General features: G+C 45.4%; 1 protein-coding gene across 3 annotated transcripts in view; it reads left to right on the top strand.

Annotated features, from left to right (window-relative positions):
• The first annotated feature begins 305 nt into the window (after positions 1-305).
• The window catches only part of LOC122555673 (ribonuclease inhibitor), a 64,431-nt gene continuing 43,817 nt past the window's right edge, over positions 306-20,919 (top strand). For all 3 annotated transcript variants that reach the window (XM_087993207.1, XM_087993206.1, XM_087993208.1), the window contains exons 1-4: positions 306-418; positions 2,033-2,228; positions 11,563-11,715; positions 15,776-15,924. In XM_087993207.1, coding sequence (XP_087849333.1) covers positions 2,058-2,228; positions 11,563-11,715; positions 15,776-15,924 — 473 coding nt within the window. In that variant the 5' untranslated portion in view covers positions 306-418; positions 2,033-2,057. The remainder of the gene's footprint in view (positions 419-2,032; positions 2,229-11,562; positions 11,716-15,775; positions 15,925-20,919) is intronic.

Below are 20,919 nucleotides of genomic sequence, written 5' to 3'. Positions count from 1 at the left end.
AGATGTGCTGAGACCCGGTTTGGTGGGTGTCTCTGGGAAAGGAGCTGACTGTCAATGGATGAAGTTTAATCTCAAATCAAAGTTGCACCCTGACCAACATCAGGAGCTGCCTGCTGTCAGTGAACGAAAACAGCAGATTTATATTTAAATCTGACCTTTTTAATTAAAGAAAAAGCCAACACACCAACAAACACCGGACAGCAGTGGCTCCGCCCCACTGTACACTCAATGAGTTTTGTTCCTATCGCAACCTGTTTCTAAAACACAAACTTGAACCACAACAATCCTCTCTAATTTACAGGGAGCTGGGCTTTTCAAAACAGTCGCGTGGCATTAAAAATATAAAACGAAACAGATATTAACGATTCCTTTCACCCCATGGTCTTTATTAACGACAGCCATAACTATAACAACCAGAGTAAGTTAAAACGCTTTTTAAAAAATTTGGTGTGGGTGGAAGTGAGTGTGCTTGGGGGCTAGGAGGGCAGATTGCTGCTGGTGTGTCTGATATCATTGACCTCCTGGGTACCAGAGTGCCTGAGTCTGGAAGGTACTGTGAAGGATCTTTGGTAAATCCCTACAGTATATCTTGTAGATAATACACACTGCTGCTACTGACAGTCCGTGCTGGAGGATGGGGATGTTGGAGGTGGTACGGATCAAGTGGGCTGCTTTATCCTGGATGGTGCCAAGTTTCTTGAGTGTTTTTGGAGCTGAACCCATCCAGGCAGGTGAGGAGTATTCCATCAGACTCCCACTTGTGCCCTGACCATGGTGGACACGCTTTGGGGAGTCAGGAGGAGAGTTACTGACTACAGAATTCCTGGCCTCTGACCTGCTGTATTTATACGACAAATCCCGTTGAGGTTTTGGCCAATAGTAACCCCAGGATGTTGACAGTGGAGGATTTGATGGGGGTAACACCATGGAATGTCAAGGGGCAGTGGTTAGATTAGATTAGATTCCCTACGGTATGGAAACAGGCCCTTCAGCCCAACCAGTACATACCAACCCTCTGAAGAGCAACCCACCCAGATCCATTCCCCTACCCAATAATTTATCCCTAACAAATGCACCTAACACAATGGGCAATTTAACGTAGCCAATTCACCTAACCTACACATTTTTGGACTGTGGGAGGGGAAACCGGAGGAAACCCACGCAGACACAGGGAGAATGTGCAAACTCCACACAGACAGTCGCCTAAGGCTGGAATTGAACTCGGGTCCCTGGTGCTGTGAGGCAGCAGTGCTAACCACTGTGCCACCCCGAGATCGGCTAGATTGTCTCTTATTGGTGTTGGTAATTGCTTGGCATTGTGTTACTTACTACTTGTCAGCCCAAGCCTGGATATTGTCCAGATATTGTTGCATTTGAGCATGGACTGTTACAGTATCTGAGGAGTCACGAATGGTGCTGAACATTGTGCAAACATCAGTGAACACCCCCACTTCGGACCTTATGATGGAGGGAAGGTCATTGATGAAGAAACTGAAGATATTTGGGCCTGGGACACTACGCTGAGGAACTCCTGCAGAGATGTCCTGGAGGTGAGATGACTGACCTCCAACAACCACGTCCATCTTCCTGTGTGCCACGTATGTCTCCAACCAGCAGAGAGCTTTCCCTCTGCTTCCCATTGATTCCAGTTTTGTCAGGGCTCCTTGATGCCACACTTGGTCGAATGCAGCCTTGATGTCAAGGGCTGTCACTCTCACCTCGTCTCTGGAATTCAGCTCCTTTGTCCATGTTTGGACCAAAGCTGTAATGAGGTCAGGAGCTGAGTGACCCGAGCAATGGTGACCCCTTCATTGAGGATGAGGGTCTCTGCTTCTCATTAAATAGGAGGTTGGTGGGTGGGGGTGGATGATTACAGATTGTTAATTTCTGTATTTAAGGTAAGGTTGTCTAAATAACACTAGAAACACTCTAGGAGTTAGACCATTGAATCAAACAGTAATGTTGGGCCAAATGGCCAAATTCAGCTCCTTTATCTTATGGTTTTACTTTGTGCCTTTGTGCTTCTTTCCAGTAAAGATTAGGGAGGAACAAGAAGAATGAAGAAAATGAAAAAGAGTAAGAGTGAAAAGAAACAAAATGTTCACATCATAATTGAAAAGTTTTTGAAAAGTTACAGACGGCACTGTACTCAGACTTCCAGCACTATCAGCCCAATGCTGATGGAAAACCTGCAGAAATGCATTGAAAATGAACGTATGCTTACAAAGGTAACCCACATGTATTTTTAGTTTTACAATTTCATTATTCATCAAGAAACTCTAGTGATTCAACTGATCCTCCCAAATTCTGGCTGCAGTTGAAAAGTAAAGTTAATATCGTCCCATTCTTTCAGAGAGACAACTGGTGGTGGTTTAAACTAAGGGTCACCATGGTAACTGCAGCTGGTGTGGGAATTGAAGCCATGTTATTGGCACCACTCTGCATCTCAAACCAGCTGTCGGTTTTTTTATTTAATTCACAGGATGAGGGTTTCACTGGCTAGACCAGCATTTATTGCCCATCACTATTTGCCTTGAGGATCAACCACATTGCTGTGGGTCTGGAGTCACGTGTAGGCCAGACCAGGTAAGGATGGTAAAGTTTCCTTCCCTAAAGGACATTAGTGAACCAGATGGGTTTTTCCTCAACAATTGACAATGGTTTTCATTGGACACTTTATTGAAATTATACCGATTGCCATGGTGGGATTTATGGTGACTCAGTGGTTAGCCCTACAGACTCACAGCACCAGGCACAGGGTTCAACTCCAGTCTCTGGCGACTGTCTGTGTGGAGTTTGTACATTCTGTGTGGGCTTTCTCTGGGTGCTCTGGTTTCCTCCCAGACTCCAAAGATGTGCAGCTTAGGTGAATTGTCTGTGCTAAATTGCCCATAGTGTCATGGGGATGTATAGGTTAGGTGGGTAAATGTAGGGGAATGGGTTTGAGTGGGATATTCCTTGGACAGTCGGTGTGGACATGTTGGGCTGAAGGGTCTGTCTTCACACAGTAGGGATTCTAATTCTAAAGATTAGAGTGGTGCTGGAAATGCACAACAGGTCAGGCAGCATCCGAGGAGCAGGGAAATTGATGTTTTAGCCCTGATGAAGGGCTCCTGCCTGAAACATTGATTTTCCTGCTCCTCGGATGCTGCCTGACCTGCTGTGCATTTCCAGCACCACTCTAATCTTGACTGTAACCTCCAGCATCTGCAGTGCTCACTTTCGCCTATTCTAATTCTAAACCCAGGTCCCCAGAATATTACTGGGTCTCTGGATTAACAGTGCAGCGATAATTCCACCAGACCATTGCATCCCCAAACATGAGCTGGCCAACTCCATGTTGGAAAGTATAAAGCAGTTGAAGGCCAATTGACAAAATGAGATACCTTGCTGTAAAAGATGTGGCAAAATGTCAGCTTCTGCAGAGAAAGTAAGTTGCTTAAAACTTCTAGTATTATCAGATGGAAGGCCATAAAAGTTAAAGGACTCAATTCTCCCCTCAGGGAGAGGACATGAAAGTCAGGGCTGATTCTAGTCCCCAACCCTATCACCCAGGACAGCTGCCACCTGTCTGGATTTCAAGGAGGCAGCATCCCTATTGGGTTGGTGGGCCAATCAGTACCCTGCCACCTCGAGGGGATTTAGAATTAGTTTTCCTGTCAAATGTCCTCACGTGATACAGTGAATCAAATCACAGCTTATGGTGCCATCTTAGGTCCAAAGGTCCCTAAGGTCCAGATTCTTGAGTACACATTCTTAGGAAACATAAAGTTAGAAAAATAAAGAAAAGAAACATTCAGAATTATAGACCTTCATGGCATCTTCAGGTGCAAAGTACAAAGTCATAGAAATAAATGAGGAAAATAAAAAATAACAACTTCAAAATAACAGTTCTTCCAACCCAGACCCCACCATCCCCTCACCCCCAGACCCCACCATCCCCTCACCCCCAGACCCCACCGTCCCCTCACCCCCATACCCCACCATCCTCTCACCCCAGTCCACACCATCCTCACCCCTAGACCACACCATCCCCTCACCCCCAGACCCCACCATCCCCTCACCCCCAGACCCCACCGTCCCCTCACCCCCAAACCCCACCATCCTCTCACCCCCAGTCCACACCATCCTCACCCCTAGACCACACCATCCCCTCACCCCCAGACCCCACCGTCCCCTCACCCCCGACCCCATGATTCCCTCACCCCCAGACCCCACCATCCCCTCACCCCCAGACCCCACCGTCCCCTCACCCCCATACCCCACCATCCTCTCACCCCCAGTCCACACCATCCTCACCCCTAGACCACACCATCCCCTCACCCCCAGACCCCACCGTCCCCTCACCCCCGACCCCATGATTCCCTCACCCCCAGACACCACCATCCCCTCACCACCAGACTCCACCAACCTCACCCCTATACCCCACCGTTCCTCCACCCCCAGACACCACCGTCCTCTCATCCCCAGATCTCAACATCCCCTCACCCCCAGACCCCACCATCCTCACCTCCCGATCACACCGTCCCCTCACCCCCGACCCCATGATTCCCTCACCCCCAGACACCACCGTCCCCTCACCACCAGACTCCACCAACCTCACCCCTATACCCCACCGTCCCTCCACCCCCAGACACCACCGTCCTCTCATCCCCAGATCTCAACATCCCCTCACCCCCAGACCCCACCATCCTCACCTCCCGATCACACCGTCCCCTCACCCCCAGACTCTACCGTCCCCTCACCCCCAGACACCACCGTCCTCTCAGCCCCAGACCTCAACATCCCCTCACCCCCAGACCCCACAGTCCCCTCACCCCCGACTCCATGATTCCCTCATCCCCAGACCCCACCGTCCTCACCCCCAAACCCCACCGTCCCCTCAGCCCCAGACCCCACCCTCCCCTCACCCCCACACTACACCATCCCCTCACCCCCACACCACCGTCCTCACCTCCTGATCACACCGTCCCCTCACCCCCAGACTCCACCATCCCCTCATCCGCAGACCCCACCGCCCTCACCCCCAGACCATGCCATCCTCACCTCTAGACCACACCATCCCCTCACCCCCAGACCCCATCATTCCCTCACCCCCAGACCCCACCGTCCCCTCACCCACAGACCCCACTGTCCCCTCACCCTCAGACCCCACCGTTCGCTCACCCCCAGACCCCACCGTCCCCTCACCCACAGACCCCAACATCCCCTCACCCCCAGACCCACCGTTCCCGCACCCCAGACCCTACTGTCCCCTCACCCCCAGACCCCACCATCCCCTCACCCCCCAGATCCCACCGTCCCCTCACCCCCAGACCCCACCATTCCCTCACTCCCCAGATCCCACTGTCCCCTCACCCCCAGATCCCACTGCTCCCTCACCCCCAGACCCCACCATCCCCACACCCCCCAGACCATGCTAGGCTTCTCTTCACCTCGAGGCTGGGAGTGCAAGGAGGTAAGAAGAAAAAGAAAAAAACCATGAAAAGAGAAATAAATTGAAAGAAATGCAGAGTGGATGAGCTCCAGCTGAGGTGTCAGATTCTGTCACCATCTGGGAGAAAGTGAGGACTGCAGATGCTGGAGATCAGAGCTTAAAATTGTGTTGCTGGAAAAGCGCAGCACGCCTGTTCCTTTGATGCTGCCTGGCCTGCTGCGCTTTTCCAGCAACACATTTTTAAGCTCTGTCACCATCTGGGATTGAGTTGGACAATCAGCCATGATGTTATTGAATGGTGCAGCAGGTTTGAAGGGCTGAATGGCCTACTCCTCCTAGTTTCAGTTGTTCGATCGTTCAGTGGGACAGCAGCATGTGATGGAGTAAATAACCGAGAGGACACAAGGACAACTTTTCACCAACTTCAACTTCCAGGCCCCTTGGTATGGATGACATGGGAGTGGGCTGGGCTCTGTGTTGGTGAATCCTCCTGTGGCCTTTGGCTGCTCTGAACCCACTCGGGCAGCTGCGGGGTCCCTGTAGGTCTCCCAGACCGTGACCCCACCTCCTGGCAGTAACCTACACCCCATACCCCCCCCTAACACTAGAGAATCCTCCTTCTGTCCTGCTGAGTGAGACTGTTTGTGAATCTATTGACTCGGAAAGGCAGATACCCACATTGCATGAATGAATAAAAATAAAACATTGTAGATATTTCAGTCCATCATACAATCACTATTCATTACAAACAGATTGCTAGTGGTGCTCAGGAAATGTTGGAACACACACCTGATCCAGTCTTAATTTATTTATAATTCCCTTTCTATGATTTAAGATACAAGATGAAGCAGATTAGAAGTTGCTGTCTGGTATTTGAGTGTGAGGTTAGTTGCTGAAACGTGGCAGAGGAGTAAGTTCTCGAACTAGAATTGGGTTCTAGGATCTAGCAGGGCCATTACAGAGGTACTGAGGCTTTGCAATGGAGGGTTTGGTCCTGGATAACGAAGCTTCATTTTAAAAGATTTGAAGATTCTCTTTGGATTAAGCTGAGGTGGCGGGCATTTCTCAGTTACATATACATACAATAAGACTCTCCTGGAGCAGTGATCTTACACATGCCTGCCTAGTTCACAGATACCTTGCTGATTTTGGTTTACAGGATCTCATTGGCAGCTTGACCCTCACCACCATATTGCCTGACACACACTCCGACCCCTTCCCCCAACCCCAGCAATGCTGCTATTCTCACCAAACCTGGCTGGAAATCCGTATTGAAGCATTCACCCCAGGCATTTCAGGGCACGAGTCTTGTTGGGAAGGGTACTTCTGGCTCTGGCTGTTATGCTGTCCAGGAAATCCCCAAAACCATCTGGTAGTGTTGTTTCTCACCCAGCTGCCATTTGTTTCAACTACTGCAGTAGCCTTCAGGGAGAGTAGAAATAATCCCAGCATTTGGTTACTGATTATACCTACGATGACAAAGCAAGGACATTCTTAAGACAAACTAGGAGAAAGTGAGGACTGCAGATGCTGGAGATCAGAGCTGAAAAATGTGTTGCTGGAAAAGCGCAGCAGGTCAGACAGCATCCAAGGATCAGGGGAATCGATGTTTTGGGCATAAGCCCTTCTTCAGGAAGAAAGGCTTATGCCTGAAATGTCGATTCTCCTGCTCCTTGGATGCTGCCTGACCTGCTGCGCTTTTCCAACAACACATTTTTCAATTCTTAAGACAAAGACAATCTACTTAATCACACAAGGTGTTTAATTTTGACATCTAATTACTAAAACATGACTGGACACCTCGGCAATGTTTAGCAGGAAGGAAATCACCAGGAAATATTGATCCTCAACATCTTCCTGATGCTTCCGAGAATACTCTCAGAGAGTTGTGCTTTTCAGTTGCCGATGAAAGCCATTGGTCCCTTGTGTCCTGCTGTTTATCTCTCGATCCTTCTGAAACACTTCCAGCTTTGTTCCCTTTCATCCCACAATTGAGAAAAAGCCTGTTCAGGCGAGATCTATTTAATATTTCCCCATCAAGACCAATGGATCATTGCAAGGGCATAAAATGCTGCAGACACTTGCTGGATAAGTGAAGATTGCTGTGGTTGATGTGAACAGTCGGACAGGCTTCATGGGCTTCTCCTGCATATACATGCATCCTGCAAGTACAAATTCATGAAATTGATTGCTTGCCAACAGGTTACACTTTGGAAACGTTGGTGCGTGCAAACTATGCTTGGCAGGCCCAAATTGTGAATGCTGGGAACAAAACATACATTTAATGCCAAATAGGAAGCAAAATGCAAAACATATGATGGAGCAGATGCTCAGAACATGTTACACAAAGAACCCTAAGGAATGGGAAAATCTGACATGCAAAGTCTTCTTGATCGCAAGAAGCTAACTAAAAAAATTGACAACATTTAGTGTGTCAGTTGAGAGCGTGAAACTATTACAATATGAATTTTGCTAAAATGACAGGCATGTTGCCAAAACTTTGTGTCTTGCACTGATTAGAACAAATGCAAGAATGCCGAATTTTAAGTGACCACAACAATTTATGCTACTGGAGGAAAGGGTCTCAATAAGTTGATTCTGAATAGCTGAGGCTTTGCGATGGCTAAAGCAATGGGGAACTGTAGACTCTCCAGTCTCCCAGGCAATTTGAGAAATGTGCAAGGTTTTGTCCACCAAGAACAGACCCTTGTATACTTTTGCATGTGCCTTTCACCAAACACAAATGGACCATGTTAAAAGTTCTATAATTTAAGTTCTTAAATTTGTTATTCATACAACATTGAACATTACAGCACATTACAGGCCCTTCGGACCTAGATGCTGTTCTGACCTGTGGAACCAATCTGAAGCCCATCTATTATACACTATTCATTTTCATCCATTTGTTTATCCAATGATCATTTAATGCCATTAAAGTTGCAGACAGTGCATTCCACAAAACTACCTCTGACATCTGTCCTATATCTATTGACCCTCAATTTAAAACTATGTCCCCACGTGCTAGCCATCACCATCTGAGGAAAAAAGCTCTCACTCTATCTAACCCTCTGATTATCTTATATGTCTCAATTAAGTCACTTCTTAACCTTTGTCTATCTAACGAAAACAGCCTCACGTCCCTCAGCGTTTCCTCATAAGAACTTCCCTCCATACCAGACAACATCCTAATAAATCTCCTCTGCACCCTTTCCAAAGCTTCCACATCCTTCCAATAACGCAGTGACCAGAACTGTACACAATACTCCAAGTGCAACCGCATCAGAGTTATGTCCAGCTGCAACATGTCCTTATGGCTCTGAAGCCCAATCCCTCTGCCAATAAAAGCCAACAAAATAATACATTGTGTATCTTTTTAACAACCCTGTCTACCTGGGTGACAACATCCAGGGATCTGTGTATATGGACACCGAGATCTCTCTGCACATCTACACTACCAAGAATCTTACCATCAGCCCAGTACTCTTTATTCCTGTTGCTCCTTCCCAAAGTTAAACTCCATATGCCACCTCTCAGCCCAGGTCTGCAGCCTATCTCTGTCCCTCTGTAACCTGTAACATCCTTCAGCACTATCCACAACTCGACCGACCTTAGTGTCATTCAAAAATTTACTAACTCATCCTCTACTCCCTCATCTTGGTTGTTTATAAAAATGACAAACAGCAGTGGCCCCAAAACAGATTCTTGTGGTACCCAGCTAGTAACTGAACTCCTGGATGAACATTTCCCATCAACCACCACCATCTGTCGTCTTTCAGCTAGCCAACCTCTGATCCAAAACACTAAATTACCCTCAATCCCATGCTTCCATTTTTCGGGCAATAGCCTACCATGGGGAATGTTATCAAATGCCTTACTGAAATCCATATACACCACATCAACCGCATTACCCTCATCCACCTGTTTGGTCACCAACTCAAAAAACTCAATAAGGTTTGTGAGGCACGACCTATCCTTCACAAAACTGCATTGGCTATCCCTAATCAACTTACTCCTTTCTAGATGATTATAAATCGTATCTCTTATAACATTTACCAGCACTTTACTCGCAACCAAAGTAAGGCTCACTGGTCTATGATTGATTTGGTCTATGATTATCAGAGTTGTCTCTATTCCCCTTCTTGAACAAGGGAACAACATTTTCTATCCTCCAGTCTTCTGGCACTATTTCTGTAGACAATGATGACATAAAGATCAAAGCCAAAGGGTCAACAATCTCCTCCCTGGCTTCCCAGAGAATCCTGGGATAAATCCCATCTGGCCCAGGGGCCCTATCTATTTTCACACTTTCCAGAATTGCTAACACCTCCTCCTTGTGAACCTCAATCCCATCCAGTCTAGTAGCCTGTATCTCAGTATTTCTCTCGACAACATTGTTTTTTTCCTGTGTGAATAGTGACGAAAAATATTCATTTAGCACTTTCCCATCTCCTCGGACTCCATGCACAACCTCCCACTTCTGTCCTCAATTGGCCATAATCTTTCTCTCATCATTCTTTTATTCCTGACGTACCTATAGAAAGCTTTAGGGTTTTCCTTGATTCGATCTGCCAACGACGTCTCATGTCCCCTCCTGGCTCTTCTTAGCTCTCTCTTTAGGTCCTTCCTGGCTAGCTTGTAACTCTCAAGCACCCTAACTGAGCCTTCACGTCTCATTCTAACATAAACCTTCTTCTTCCTCTTGTCAAGAGATTCAACTTCTTTCGTAAACTCCAGCTCCCTTGACCACTTCCTCCCTGCCTGACAGGTACATACTTATCAAGGACATGCAGTAGCTGTTCCTTGAATAAGCTCCACATTTCAATTGTGCCCATCCCCTGCAGTTTCCTTCTCCATCCTGAACATCAAAAATCTTGCCTTTCCCCCATGTATAATTCTTGCCCTGTGGTATATACCTATCCCTTTCCATCACTAAAGTAAACATACGAATTGTGGTCACTATCACCAAAGTGCTCACCTACCTCCAAATCTAACACCTGGCTGGGTTCATTACCCAGTACCAAATCCAATGTGGCCTCGCCCCTTGTTGGTCTGTCTACATACTGTGTCAGGAAACCCTCCTGTACACATTGGACAAAAACTGACCCATCTAAAGTACTCAAACTGTAGTATTTCCAGTCAATTTTTGTTAAAGACCCCCATGGCAATTACCCTGGTACTCTTGCTCCTGTCCAGAACCATCTTTGCTCTCCTTTCCTTGTTGCACAAGCAACAAACCAGGGATAACAGCTCTGTCTGTTCTAGCTCTAAGCTTCCACCCTAGCTCCCTGAATTTCTGCCTTAAATCCCCGTCCCTATTCCTACCTATGTCGTTGGTGCCTATGTGGACCACAACTTGGGTCTGGTCCCCCTCCCCCTTAAGGATCCCAAAAATATGATCCTAGACATCACGAACCCTGGCATCTGTGAGGCAACACACCAACAGCGAGTCTCTCCCGTTCCCACAAAGCCTCCTATCTGTCCCCCTAATTGTGGAGTCCCCAATGACTAATGCTCTGCTCCAGTTCCCCCCCCCTTCTGAGGAACAGGGACAGACTCTGTGCCAGAGACCTGTGCCCCATGGCTTACCCCTAGTAATTTGTAACCCCCAACAGTATCCAAAACAGTATACTTGTTGTTGAGGGGAATGACCACAGGGGGTCCCTGCACTGCCGGCCCGTTCCTTTTCTGGCCCCTGACATTTTTTTAAATTCATTCCCAGGATGTCTTTGGCTGGGCCAGCATTTATTGCCCATCCCTAATTGCCCAGAGGGTATTGCAGTGGGTCTGGAGTCACATGTAGACCAGACCAGGTAAGGATAGCAGTATCCTTCCCTAAAGGACATCAGTGAACCAGATAGGTTTTTCCAACAATCAACAATGGTTACATGGTCATTGGTAGAGTCTTAATTCCAGATATTTTTATTGAATTCAAATTCCATTGCCTGCCGCGGCGGGATTCGAACCTGGGTCCCCAGCAGATTATCTACATCTCTGAAATAATAGTCCAGTCATAATACCACTAGGCCATCGCCTCCCCCATTTGCAGGCTCTCTGTTAATGTAAATGTTATTTGGAGTAAGTGCTAGTCGAAGTTACTGTAACAATACTTTCTGGTTGCTTTCTAGTTTATACTTGCATGTCCTGAGGCATCTGAAGTTGATTTGCCAGCAGTCACTTTGCAGCCATTGCTAATGACAATCCGAGATGAACGGTACATGTATGGGAAAGAATTGTGTGTCTGGCACATTACTCTGAACAATGAGGATGTGGCCAATTTAGTAAGTAACTTTGATGACACCTCAAGACTAAATGGAACATATGGTTTCAAGTAAGGATCTTATTAAGCTGTGTTTCAGATAATATTGTAAGGTTAAATGTTTACATATGTAATACAATCAAATCCTCTCCCTGGAGAATGGTACCTAACGCAGAAGTGTCACAGTAATCAATCACCAAGTGACAGGGCTACCTTCACAGTTCCACTGTTATTTCTTCATGCCAGAATATAAATTATTTTGTGGCAAAGCCAATGAACATGGGGAGAGTAATGGAAAGGGCACAAGTTAAAATGATATGTGAAGGTGTCATGGTGTCATCACTTTGACTGGGTCTGTGGGATCTTAGCACTTATATGTGAATTTTAACTTTTTTAAAAACTTTAGATTTAATTACCTCCTGATTGAATTAAAAATCCAATTATTCTGTCCTCCGTTTTGCATCTCTGAGTAGTGGAAATAATTATTACCAAATGACCCAGAATTCCTTCTCACTGGCCAGAAACTCCAGTTTCCTTGCTGACATTTTGCAATGAACTGGAGTCCTCACTGAAATCTCCACTTGTTAAGCTTCCCTTTATTCATTCATGAAATAGAAACATCATTCTCAATGTCAACATTTGCAGCCCAGAACAACTGTCTGTGAGAAAGTGGTGGAGAGATTTCTTCTTGAATTGCTGTAGTCGATGTGGTGTTGGTGCACCCACAGCGCTATTGCAGTGGGGCTGGTAATGGACAGGGATTTCCAAGATGCTGCCCCAGTGACAATAAAGAGTTTGGTGATATACTTACAATCGTGTGGAAATAGTGTGTGACCTGGAGGAAGCCTTGGAGGTGATAGTGTTCCCATTCATCCACCACCCTTTTTTTTCATTCATTCACAGGATGAGGGCATCACTGGCCATGCCAGTATTTATTATCCATCCTTAATTACCCAGAGGGCAGTTAAGAGTCAACCACATTGCTGTGGGCCTGGAGTCACATGTCAGCCAGACCCCAGGTGAGGATGGTAATTTCCTTGCCTAAAGGACATTTGTGAACCAGATGGGTCTTTCAGACAATTAACAATTGAAAAGGATCCCTAGAACATTACCTGGGTCTCTGGGTTAACAGCTGAATGATAATACCACTAGGCCATTGCCTTCCTATTGGGTACAAGCGGTTGCAGGTTTGAAAGGTGAGGTCAAAGGGGTCTTGGTGTGTAGGTGCAGTGTATCTTATAAGTGGCCCATATTGTGGCTACAGTGCACAACTGACAGAGGGAGTCAATGTTTAAAGTATTGGATGGCTGTTCTGTTGGCTAAACAGTCTGTTTTGTTTTTTGGATAATTTTAAGCTGAAATGTTGTTGAAGTTTTACTGATGCAGGCAAGTGGAGAGAATTCTTGATTTATGCCACGTGGATGGTGGTTAGGCTTTGAGGATTCAGGAGATGAGTTACTTGTTGCAACTTCTGATCTGCTGCTCCAGTCCCAGTATTTAGGTGGATGACCTGGTTCAGTCTCTGGTCAATGAGAACCCCCAGGATCATAATAGTGGGGGATCAGCAATGGTAACGCAGTTGAATAGTTAGATTCTTTCTTGCTGGAGAAGACACTTGTGTGTCTCAAATGTTACTTTCTCATAATCAACTTGATAATCAGGTTTCCATCAGATAAGTGGAGCTGCAAAATAAAAATCTTAAACTTCAGTCCAGTAATCATGAACAAAATGATAACTGATTTTTGTTTGCATGTGCATGTGGTCAAAGTAAATAATTAAGTCCCCCGATCTTTCTTTTAAGAAATGAACACAATTTGCTGTCAGCCACAGCTAAAGTAAAGGACGAGCACAATTATTGGAAGAAACTGGAACTGAAAATGGCACTATGTTCCTTGGGAGGGGAAAATGTAGGAGCAGAAACTTTGCCAAAAAGATTAAGTGCCAAGCTTACCAAGAGAAAAGACAGAATTGGTAGGAGGAGCTGATATCACATAATTCTTTCACACAGCAATGGGAGTAGGTATTGGTTCAGTAAACCTGCTCCAAACTGCTTCCAATGCTGTGACGTTCTTCCTTAAATTAAGTGATCAAAACTGTGTACATTACTCCTGATCTGGTCTCACCAATGCTCTGGAGAAAGGAAGCCTCCCTACTTTTAAATTCAATGCACTGTGTTCAATTACAACAAGTGACAACATTCCTTCCTGATTACTGACTGTACCTATAGCCTGATCCCCTGTGATCGGTTTGCTCTCTGCATCTCAGAGCTTTGGAACCACTCACCTTTTAGCTAAGATGCTGCTTTTGATTACTCGTACCAAAGTGGACAATTTCAACATTTTCCTATATCAGACTCCGTTTGCCAACACACTCACCATTATTCATTTGCGGTTTCCTTATATCCTCTTGACAATTAACTTTCCTACTAATCTTGGTGTCATCAGGAAAATTAGCTACCTTACTTTTGCACCCTTCATACAATTAACCTTTATAAGTTGTGCCACATGATTGCTTCCATATTCTTATGCACGAGGCAAATACCATCTGCAAAATCTCCTGGTCCTCCAGTGGACCAGGCAATGTCTATTTTGATGCTAGAGGGATGTCAAAATCACAAAATGCTGTCAAAAATTATATCTTTTTTGGTTCTGTACTTTTGATTTTCCTTAATGCAGGTTTCTTATTATATTCCCTGCCTTGTACTTTTCATGGTAGCTGGATTCTCAAGGAATCTGATGAGTTCAGGATCCAATAATGACTCATGCTATGAAAGGATTTTCAAAATTGGTCCCCTCTTCTTTATGTTAAAAAGTATGCAGATTCTTCATTGTACTGAAGATGAGAAGAAAAGCTATAATTGATTACAAAGAGAACTCCCGCAGGAGATCACACAGAGTCACAGTGTCATAGAGGTATACAGCATGGAAACAGATCCTTCAATCCAACTCATCCATGCCAACCAGATATCCCAACCCGATCTAATCCCATTTGCCAGCACTTGGCCCATATCCCCCTAAACCCTTCCTATTCATGTAACCATCCTGATGACTTTTAAATGTTGTAATTGTACCAGTCTCCACCACTTCCTCTGGCAGCTCATTCCATACATCACCACCCTCTACGTGAAAAAGTTGCCCCTTAGGTCTCTTTTATATCTTTCCCCTCTCACCCTAAACCTATGCCCTCTAGTTCTAGACTCCCACACCCCAGGGAAAAGACATTGTCTATCTACCTTATCCATGCCCCTCATGATTTTATAAACCTCTATGCGGTCACCCATTAGCCTCCGATGCTCCAGGGGAAATAGTCCCAGCCTATTCAGCCTCTCCCTAAAGCTCAAATCCTCTGTCCCTGGCAACATCCTTGTAAATCTTTCCTGCACTCTTTCAAGTTTCACAACATCCTTCCCATAGCAGGGAAACCAGACATCTTCATAGAAGCATAAAATAAGGAGCAGGAATAGGCCATTCGGCCCTTTGAGCCTGCTCTGCCATTCAACATGATCATGGCTGATCTTCCAACTCAGTCTGTGACTTTCTCCCTGTATCCTTTGATCATTTTAGCCCTAAGAACTAAAACGTTCTTGAAAACATTCAATATTTTTGCCTCAGCCTCTTTCTGTGGTGGTGAATTCCATGGGCTCCCCACTCTCTGGGTGAAGACATTTCTCCTCACCTCAGTCAGAAATGGCCAACCCCGTATGGTCAGACTGTGACCCCTGGTTCTGGTCCCCTGGTCATCGGGAGCATCCTTCCTGTGTTTACTTGGGCTATGCTGGTGTGGGAGTAGCAGATGTTGGTTACTCTAACCATCATGAGCGTGGTCCAAGCTCAGTGAACCCAACATTCTTTCTTTGTCTCTCACTTTCAGATGCTTGCATTAACTGTGGATCTTTTTAACATTAAAGGGAGCCCTGAACCATATATTCATACCTTTTAATTAATTAAAATAATTTTCTCTCACTCTTATCGAGGGAATTCTGTAACCTTTATATGTTTTCCTACGCTGTGTGTCTGATCAGAAAAACCCGACCCAGTATCTTAAGTTCAACAAACTCTCAGTGTGCCTTTTTCCCTGTCTAGGCATTGGTCCTTGAACTCCGTGGACGAACGTCATATCCATTTTCCAAAATTGAGCTGTTGGATTGTGGGATAGATACATGGTCAATAGAACGACTCGGGAAAGCAGTCAACGTCAGCGCACTGACCAACATCGTTCTGGATTTCAATGAGTAAGTAAAGTGGTCCGCTGGTCAGGACCTATTTTTAATTTCAAGGTACAAGCCATAATCATTCTGGTTAAACAGTGACTGTCACAAGGTCAGAATCCTGGAGCATCATCAGCAACAATACTCTGAGTGAGACTGCACTGTGTGAACTGCAATGGTTTAAGAAAGAAGATCAGCGTCACTCACCTGAGGGCGATTAGGAATGGGCAATAAATGCTGATCTTTCCAGCGACATTTCCAGCCCTCGAAGGGAATAAAACTATTCTCATGTGCCCTATTCCCTAAGCCCTTGGTTCCCTGAGCCTCTGGGGGTTGGTTAGCTCATTTGGCTGGATGCCTAGCTTGTGACAGAGAGCACTACTAACAGTGTGGGTTTGATTCCTACGACTGAGGTTACCATGACAACCTTGCCCCTCCTCTGAGGCCTGCTGACCCTCTGGTTAAGACACCGCCTGGTGGTTGAGGGTTGCTTCCCTTACTGGAGGGCTGTCACCAGCAGTGTTCCGGAGGGAGCAGTACTAGGTCCACTTTTGTTTGTCATCTACAGGTAGACAACCCATTATCCAAAATCCCGAAATCCAAAAAGCTTCAAAGTCCAAAGGTTTTTTTTGTGAAGTTTTATTCTCATTAACAAGGTTGTTTGGTGTGCAAACGTCGACACCCACTTGATGCGTGTCACTCAGATGTGGGGGGGGGGGGCCTGGTGCAGCATTGGCAGGCCTCAATTCTCTCTCAAGGCCTGTTTTACTCACAGTAAGTCTATTCTTTGGAAAGATTTTTTTAAAATTTCAACATCAAACTGCCACTTGAAATTCAAAAAATTCTGAATTCCGAAAATCCACTGGTCCCAAGCATTGTGCACCCCAACAATTTGGAAGAGAATTTTGAACAATGGGTAGTTAGCTTGCCATGACACCATGATTGGTGGTATAGTGGACATTGAAGAAGGTTATGTCAGATTACAAAGGAATCTTGATCAATTGGGTCAATGGGCTGAGGAGTGGCAGATGGAATTTAATTTAGATAAATGCGAGGTATTCCATTTTGGTAAAACAAACAAGGGGCAGGACTGAGACAATTAATGATAGGCCCTGCGTAGTGTTGTAGAACAGAGAGAGACATAGGGTACATAATTACTTGAAATGTGCATTACATGTAGACAGGGTGATTAAGAAGGCGTTTAGCACACTTGTCTCAGACCAATAGGAGTTGGAATGTCGTGCTGAGGTTGTACAGGACATTGGTGAGGCCTCTTCTAGAGTACTGTGTCCAGTTCTGGTCACCCTGTTATAGGAAGAATATTATTAAATTAGAGAGAGTTCAGAAACAATTTACCAGGACATTGTTGGGAATGGAAGATTTGAGTTATAAAGATATGCTGGATAGGCTAGGTCTTTTCTCATCAGAGCATAGGAGGTTGAGGGGTGACCTTTATAGAGGTCTATAAAATCATGAGGGGCATAGATAAGGTGAATAGCAAGGGTATTTTCCCTAGGGAGGGGAGTTCAAAACTAAGGTGAGAGGAGAAAGATTTATGAAAGTCATGAGACACAACTTTTTTGTACAGAGAATGGCTCTTGTGTGAAATGAACTTCCAGAGCAAGTGGTGGATGCAGATGCAGATACAGTTACAACGTTTAAAAGACACCTGGATAAATACATGAGTCGGAAAGATTTGGAGGGATATGGTCTAAATGCAGGCAAGTGGGACTAGTTTAGTTTGGGAACATGGTCAATGTGGACTAGTTGGACTAAAGGGTCTGTTTCTGTGCTGTATGACTCTCTGACTCCAATGAAAGAGCAGCCCTATTATTTAGTAAAACTATGACAATTTTACTTTGACCTGAATATACTGTGGTCAGTATATTCTACAACATACTGGGCGGCATATAGGGCAACATAGTGGCTCAGTGGTTAGCACGGCTGCCTCACAGTGCCAGGGACCCAGGTTCAATTCCAGCCTTGGGTAACTGTCTGTGTGGAGTTTTCACATTCTCCCCATGTCTGCGTGGGTTTCCTCCCACGGTCCAAAGATGTGCAGGTCAGGTGAATTGGCCATGCTAAATTGCCCATAGTGTTAGGTGCATTAGTCAGAGGGAAATGAGTCTGGGTGGTTTACGCTTCAGCGGGTTGGTGTGGACTTGTTGGGCTGAAGGGCCTGTTTCCACACTGTAGGAAATCTAATCTAATTAGATCATCAGGTACTGTGGGGAGGGCTAGCCCGATCTCGGCAGGGACCTCTGTGCCTAGGAGATCTACAAATGAGGCAGCACCCCTTTCCCTTTCTTGCCCAGCAGGCTGCCAGATGTTTGGTAAGGGTGGTGTGAGATGGTATTTCAATGCCCCCCCCCCTCCAGTCCCTGTGGGATCAGCACACAATCAGTGTAACAGTTACCAGTTCCACTAAACAGCCATGTTCCATAAAGAAGCTAAATGGGGACTGGAAATGTCAGTCAGCCATATTTTGAGGATCAGAAACATATATTTCAGTCTCTATTTAAAGTAATAAAGTGATTGAAGAGATGAAAGGGATCATTTAACAAAATAATTTGAAGAGAGGGTGATAAGCTTAAGTCAGGAGAGATCTTTACAGGGAGACACATAACAAATTTCTTTGTGCTATATTCATTACAGTACAAAGTTAAAGGTCAGGGATATACAACTAGACCCATTGGGTTTGGAGGTCCCTAAATGGTTGAATGGTTATCTCAGGAAAGGTTGGTAGATATAATCTGGGGCTCAGATGGAGTTGATATCAGACACTTGGTAAGTTGATTGTTGTAGTTGCAAGAAGGATGCCTGATGACCCAAAATTTCTGAATGGCAATATCTTGACATAACATACAAATAATTTATATTGGTTTTGTTAGCAGATTAGAGTCATAGAGTCATAGAGATGTATAGCATGGAAACAGACCCTTCGGTCCAACCCATCTATGCCGAGCAGATATCCCAACCCAATCTAGTCCCACCTGCCAGCACCCAGCCCAAATCCCTCCAAACCCTTCCTATTCATATACCCATCCAAATGCCTCTTAAATGTTGCAATTGTACCAGCCTCCACCACTTCCTCTGGCAGCTCATTCCATTCATGTACCATCCTCTGTGAGAAAAAGTTGCCCCTTAGGTCTCTTTTGTATCTTTCCCCTCTCACCCTAAACCTATGTCCTCTAGTTCTGGACTCCCCAACCCCAGGGAAAAGACTTTGCCTATACACCCTATCCATGCCCCTCATAATTTTGTAAACTTCTATAAGGTCACCCCCTCAGCCTCCGACGCTCCAGGGAAAACAGCCCCAGCCTGTTCAGCCTCTCCCTCTAGCTCAAATCCTCCAACCCTGGCAACATCCTTGTAAATCTTTTCTGAACCCTTTCAAGTTTCACAACATCTTTCCGATAGGAAGGAGACCAGAATTGCACTCAATATTCCAACAGTGGCCTAACCAATGTCCTGTACAGCCACAACATGACCTCCCAACTCCTGTACTCAATACTCTGACCAATAAAGGAAAGCATACCAAACGCCTTCTTCATTATCCTATCTACCTGCGACTCGATGAAATGACGGTCAGATTTACTACTCTGCCAGGACGAGATACACATAACATAAAACATGACCCTATTGACATGTGTCTGAGTGCACCATATGATATTTATGTTCAAGCCTTTGCATTTTGTCTGATTCCTCTCTTACTGTCAATTACCAGGCTCTGGGAGATTGTGAGAATATGAAAAGCCATCATCATGCAATCTGTTCATGGCCTGTTGTAAATCTTTGTGGTTTTCTTGTATATTTCCAAGAATACCTATGTCAATCTTAGAACCAGTGATGTAGGAGCAGCAAATTGCAGCAACAAATTGATTTTGCCGTCAGGTGAGGATTCATTGACCTCTCAGCATTCCACTGAGCTGTTGATTGTTTTCAGAATGAATTTAGCAAAGTTAGACAATGACAATAGACAATAGGTGCAGGAGTAGGCCATTTAGCCCTTCGAGCCTGCACCGTCATTCAATATAATCATGGCTGATCATCCTTAATCAGTATCCTGTTCCTGCCTTATCTCCATAACCCTTGATTCCACTATCTTTGAGAGCTCTAACCAACTCTTTCTTAAATGAATCCAGAGAGTGGGCCTCCACTGCCCTCTGGGGCAGAGCATTCCACACAGCCACCACTCTCTGGGTGAACAAGTTTCTCCTCATCTCTGTCCTAAATGGTCTACCCCGTATTTTTAAGCTGTGTCCTCTGGTTCGGCACTCACCCATCAGTGGAAATATGTTTCCTACTGCGAGAATGTCCAATCCTTTCATAATCTTATACGTCTCAATCAGATCACCTCTCAATCTTCGAAACTCAAGGGTGTACAAGCCCAGTCGCTTCAGTCTTTCAGTGTAAGGTAATCCTGCCATTCCAGAAATTGACCTCGTGAATCTACGCTGCACTCCCTCAATAGCCAGAATGTCTTTTCTCAAATTTGGAGACCAGAACTGCACACAGTACTCCAGGTGTGGTCTCACCAGGCCCTGTACAGCTGCAGAAGAACCTCTTTGCTTCTATACTCAATTCCTCTTGTTATGAAGGCCAGCATGCTGTAAGCCTTCTTCACTACCTGCTGTACCTGCATGCTTGCCTTCATTGACTGGTGTACAAGAACACCCAGATCTCTCTGTACTGCCCCTTTACATAAATTGATTCCATTTAGGTAGTAATCTGCCTTCTTGTTCTTGCCACCAAAGTGGATAACCATACATTTATCCACATTAAACTGCACCTGCCATGCATCTGCCCACTCACCTAACTTGTCCAGGTCACCCTGTAATCTCCTAACATCCTCATCACATTTCACCCTGCCACCCAGCTTTGTATCATCAGCAAATTTGCTAATGTTATTGCTGATACCATCTTCTATATCATTAACATATATTGTAAAAAGCTGCGGTCCGAGCATAGATCCCTGCGGTACCCCACTGGTCACTGCCTGCCATTCTGAAATAGAGC

The sequence above is a fragment of the Chiloscyllium plagiosum genome, unplaced genomic scaffold (assembly GCF_037043375.1).
Source record: "Chiloscyllium plagiosum isolate Xiang-an unplaced genomic scaffold, Cpla_swu_hap1 HiC_scaffold_13, whole genome shotgun sequence".
In the NCBI taxonomy this organism is placed as follows: Eukaryota; Metazoa; Chordata; class Chondrichthyes; order Orectolobiformes; family Hemiscylliidae; genus Chiloscyllium; species Chiloscyllium plagiosum.
This window is presented reverse-complemented; position numbering and strand designations above follow the sequence as displayed.